This window comes from Phaethon lepturus, unplaced genomic scaffold, assembly GCF_000687285.1.
Source record: "Phaethon lepturus isolate BGI_N335 unplaced genomic scaffold, ASM68728v1 scaffold30488, whole genome shotgun sequence".
Lineage (NCBI taxonomy): Eukaryota > Metazoa > Chordata > Aves > Phaethontiformes > Phaethontidae > Phaethon > Phaethon lepturus.
The window spans coordinates 5,540-10,289 of record NW_010560265.1 but is presented as its reverse complement, the minus strand read 5'-3'; the positions used below and the strand labels follow the sequence as shown (position 1 = coordinate 10,289).

At 50.7% G+C, this 4,750-nt stretch overlaps 1 protein-coding gene across 1 annotated transcript in view; it reads left to right on the top strand.

Annotated features, from left to right (window-relative positions):
- Positions 1-815: 815 nt before the first annotated feature.
- The window catches only part of MAP2K2 (mitogen-activated protein kinase kinase 2), a gene marked incomplete at its 5' end in the record, with an annotated part of 9,171 nt that continues 5,236 nt past the window's right edge, over positions 816-4,750 (top strand). The window contains 5 exons of the mRNA XM_010293628.1: positions 816-1,055; positions 2,481-2,627; positions 3,292-3,369; positions 3,818-3,869; positions 3,965-4,089. Of these exons, the coding sequence (XP_010291930.1) occupies positions 816-1,055; positions 2,481-2,627; positions 3,292-3,369; positions 3,818-3,869; positions 3,965-4,089 (642 nt within the window). The remainder of the gene's footprint in view (positions 1,056-2,480; positions 2,628-3,291; positions 3,370-3,817; positions 3,870-3,964; positions 4,090-4,750) is intronic.

The window sequence follows — 4,750 nt, the reverse complement described above, 5'->3', positions numbered from 1 at the left end:
CAGCTGAGGGCCTGGGACATGTGGGGACCAGGCCTGGGCACACCGGTTGGGGCTGGGATGGGGACCTAGGCTTGGGGGGAGGATTTGGGGCAGTAATCAGGGCTGGGTGGGCAGGATGTCTGGGGTGAAGGGTGGTGGAGAGGGGGCACGGGCAGTGCTAGGGGAGGCAGAGCATGGCATAGGGGTGCTGGGTGGAAGGGGTAGGGTGACACTTTCCCGAACCATCGTCCTATGTGTGGAGTGGTGGGGGATAAGGGGTGGGCAGCAAATGGAAGAGAGCAGCTGGAGCCCGGGCGGGCAATGGGAGCTCAGCAGCAGGTGCTGGGGGAGCACAGACACCCCTTTGTGCTCAGGAGCAGTGGGTTTGGGGGGTGGCTGGGAGAACATAATGGAGTAGGGGGTTGCTGGACACCGTGGAAAGCCCTTCTCGTGTTTCGCAGCAAAACCCAAGCTTGGTATTTCCACGTCGGGAGAGGGAGAGGTTGCTGGTGCTGTCGTTCTCTCTGGGCTGAGCCGTGCTGCCTCTTTAAGGGTTGAAGGATTTTTCCCTACTCCTTGGCTTTCCCAAAACAGCTGACTGCACTAAAGCTCCTCTCCAGAGGAGATGTGTGCATTGGGCAGATATTGCACCATGGGTCTCGCTGTCCGTGTGACCCTGTCAGCACCAAAGCTGAGCCTTGCCTCTCTCCAGAGCTTTGCTTTAGTCCTGTTACTATATCAGGGGCTGAGTATGTGTCAGACGACAGTTTTCATTTATTTCCCTGTGCTTCCCTGAAAAAAAACAACCAAATTTTTCTCTGGCGCTGCCCTCACAGTCCCTCCTATCTCCTCCTCCCCTCTCCAGAGCAAATCTGGTGGATCTTCAGAAGAAGCTCGAGGAACTGGAGCTGGATGAGCAGCAGAAGAAGCGCCTAGAAGCTTTCCTCACGCAGAAAGCCAAAGTGGGCGAGCTGAAGGATGATGACTTTGAGAGGATCTCCGAACTGGGGGCTGGCAATGGCGGTGTGGTCACCAAAGTGCAGCACAAACCCTCAGGGCTCGTTATGGCACGGAAGGTAATTAGGGGCAGGAGGAGTGGGCTGTGGGCTGTGCTGGAGCGTCTGGCACTTGCCCCCGCCCTGGGAGAGCCAGCTTTGGTTGGGATCTCTCTGTACTGACCCACCTGCACCCTAAGGACCTCACCTGGGTCAGGACTGTGGTCCTGGCTCCCCCCAGCTAGGTTTACGTGGAGATTCTCCTGCTTCATCATCTGAGCGGCTTTGCCTGGCTCCGAGTCCTCCCTTGGGAGAGTCCGCGCTCTCTCCGACAGGTCCCTGGGGTTTGCAGTGCCTTGTGTGAAAACATAAGTTTATGTTCTAAAACTTCTATGTCCAGCTAAACTGGACAGAAGTGGTAGGAAGCAGATCTCTTGAAGAACCTAGGTTGTGGCTAATGAGGACTGGGAAGGGCCAGTGGAGGGATGAGTTTGGCCCACGCAGATCCCTCGCCACCCAGTTAACAGATCCCCAAGGTAGTTCCACGCAGCCATGACAGTGATTCCTCTCAGACGTGCGTTTATGGATGATGTCTTTTATTGTGGTGCACTATAGTAGAAAACTAGGAGATGCTTCATCTGCCTATTAGAAAAGGCAGTGCTCGGTGAGAAGAGGGCAACTGCTCGTCTGTAGGACCGTTTCCTTGAAAGTCTCTGGTCTCACCTGCTGTTGGGATGAGCAAACATGCTTCTGTAGGTGGCTTCACCCAGAGCTGAGCTCTTGGAGTCTTCCAGGGCATTTGATTTGGGAGTGTTGGATGTCACTGGGTGGTTTTGAGATTGTTGGGAGCTGTGTGTTCAGAAACTGAAGTGAAAGCAAGCTGCAGCACTGCTGTCCTTTCTACAGAGACCAGCCTTTGTAGGTCTGCGGGAAGGACAGATGTCCCTGGGGTTGGGTGTCCTACAGCTTACAATAACAGTGGCTCTTTTTTCTGACCTGTCATTGTATTTCGTAGCCTTTGGCTTCCCTACTCACAGCTGTGTTAACTGACTCTATGTGGAGCCCAAGGAATAAAGCAACTGCTCTTTCATGTGCATAATCTTCATGTTTTTTGGTTGTTGGGTTTTTTTTTTCTTTCTGTGGTTTCCTTGATATCAGAGCACCTCTTCTTACAACACCTACAGAGCTTGTGAAAATGTTCCTGCCTGCTGAGTCAGATCTGCATCAAACTTCTGACTTGTCTTTCCGCTCTGTATCCTGTGCAATCTCCGCGTCTTACATGGCCGGCCATTGCTTCAGTCGCTAATAGGCTACTACGGGTTCTACCTCTCCCTTTATCCTTAATGTTAGTCTGCAAATGGTAAAAAGTCCATGCCAAAGCAGAACTTCTCTTGAAGATGTCTTTTTTTGATTCTTTCCGGCACTCAGGACTTGCTGACATGGTTCCTGTAAGTTTGTCTGGGTGTTACACCTTGAATATATATTTTTTTTTTTCTTTTTTGGCAGCTGATTCATTTAGAAATCAAACCAGCCATCAGGAATCAGATTATCCGAGAGCTGCAGGTGCTGCATGAGTGTAATTCCCCATATATTGTGGGTTTCTATGGAGCCTTCTACAGCGATGGAGAGATTTCCATCTGCATGGAGCACATGGTGAGTCTCTGTTCCTCCTCTGCAAGCTGCTGCTCCCTGGACTGTTCTGAATTGCATCTTCCCAAGACTGAAATTGCAGGTGAAATGGGTTAGGGTGCTGGCAGCTGCCACGGCTCCTTGGTCTGGTTGCAGCAAAGCCACTGTGCTCCTGGTAGGAGCTGCACGCTCCTGCTTAGGCATGGAAATGACAGACAGATCAACTTTTTGGAAAGCAGAAGCAGAGGTTTGGAGGTTGGCCAAACGGAAATGTTGTAAACTCGGCGCTCTACAGAGCTTGCCGTGAAGCACAGTGTGCATTTTCTGTTGTCTCTGGTGAAGAATATTGGTGTCGTTCCCCCAGACCAGCACTGACAGCATCATCTTCACATTTACCACTGAGGGGAGAGAGGAAGCTAAGAACTAATAGCAAGAAGTAGAGTTGATAGAAGATAGCATTGAAATAGCTTTTAGTGAGAAGCCTGAGCTCTGATCACCAGATTTTTTTTTTTTTTTGCTGTAAAAGGGGTGCGCTTGATGCCGAGTTGTTGCAGACAGCTGGGCTGTGATGCTATGTACTGCTTAGCTACCACTTGCCCTCCCTGAGCACGCTTGCCTTTACAGCCAGCTGCTCTGTTTTCCTGCCAGGGTTTGGCGTAAAACATCATTTTGATGTTCTTTATTTTAGGATGGTGGCTCTTTGGATCAAGTGTTGAAAGAAGCCAAAAGAATTCCCGAAGAAATCTTGGGGAAAGTCAGTATAGCGGTGAGTTAACAGTGGCTCTTCAGGCTTCCCAAAAGAATTTGCTGGGCACGGTTTGGGAATAATGCTTGTGTTGCCTTAGGAAGCTTTCTTTGTTTCCCTATACATGCTTCCCTATCTTGACCCAGGGCAAGAGGCAGTGGTATGTGCGAGAGGGGAGGGGGAAAGCACATTCTCAACCATTCTCTGTAGCTCCAGCCCCTTGCGTTGCACCGGTTGGTGTTGACCTCTCCTGGAGAAGATTCAGGAGAAGCTTTCTGTGGCAGTAAACCCAAGATCTGTGATTGACTTGGTGATAAATTGCAAACCTGAAACACGTGGACACTACGAGGCGGCTTTCCTTGCCAAGCTGCAGTGTCGCAGCACCCGGAGTTTATGCAATGAGTCCCGCCGAAGGGAGAGCGCTTCCCTTCCCAGCTCTGATCTCATCCTGTCTTTGGTTTCCTTCTAGGTTCTGAGGGGCTTGGCATATCTGAGAGAGAAGCACCAGATCATGCACAGAGGTGAGAGGAGGAACCTAAAAATAACTGCCTGCAGTACAAGAGCCCTGTGTTTTACCTACAGTCACGTTTACACTCTTCTCTCTTGCTGTTGTCAGATGTGAAGCCTTCTAACATCCTGGTTAATTCTCGAGGAGAGATTAAGCTGTGTGATTTTGGGGTCAGCGGTCAACTCATTGACTCCATGGCAAACTCTTTTGTGGGAACTCGGTCCTACATGTCTGTAAGTTCCTTTCAGCTTTCAGCTGGGTCTTTTTATAATTTGGGTTCAACCTGGCTCTTGCAGAATCAGCGCGTGGTGTCTGATTCACTCGCAGTTTTGCTCTGTGTTTCCGTGCTCATGCGGACTGCCCCCTTCCTGGTTCGCATTGGGGGTGAGCCCAGTGCTTCGAGGCACTGTTCATGCTGGCAAAGCAGACATGTCCGCATCCTCTTGAGGAGCTGCAGTCCTGTCGGCTCCAACCTGTTCCTGGCTAGCTGTGGTGCATGTGCAGAAGTGCAGAGACTTGCACGGAAGGATGTTTCAGATCTTACAAATACTTCCATATTTTATTTTGGCGAGTGTTTGTGGGTTCAGAAATGTCATCTCTTTCTGTATGCAAAGCTCTGTCCAAAAAGACTGAGTGCGGAGGGCACGCAGATGCTGGCATGCGCACCTCCTCTGCTGCTTTGACCATGTGCGCTCGCTGGCAAAATTGGGGTAAAACCAGTCTAGTGCAGTAGGATTTGGTGGAGGCTAATGGGAAGTTAAAGCCAAACTGGGGTCAACCGGCCAGAGCGAACTGCAGGTTGTGCCACTGCTTTAAATGAGAATCAGCAGCAGCATTAGCTCAATCGCAGATGATAGAGTGCCTGTAAGAATAAAACTGCCTCCTGGCTGGCTC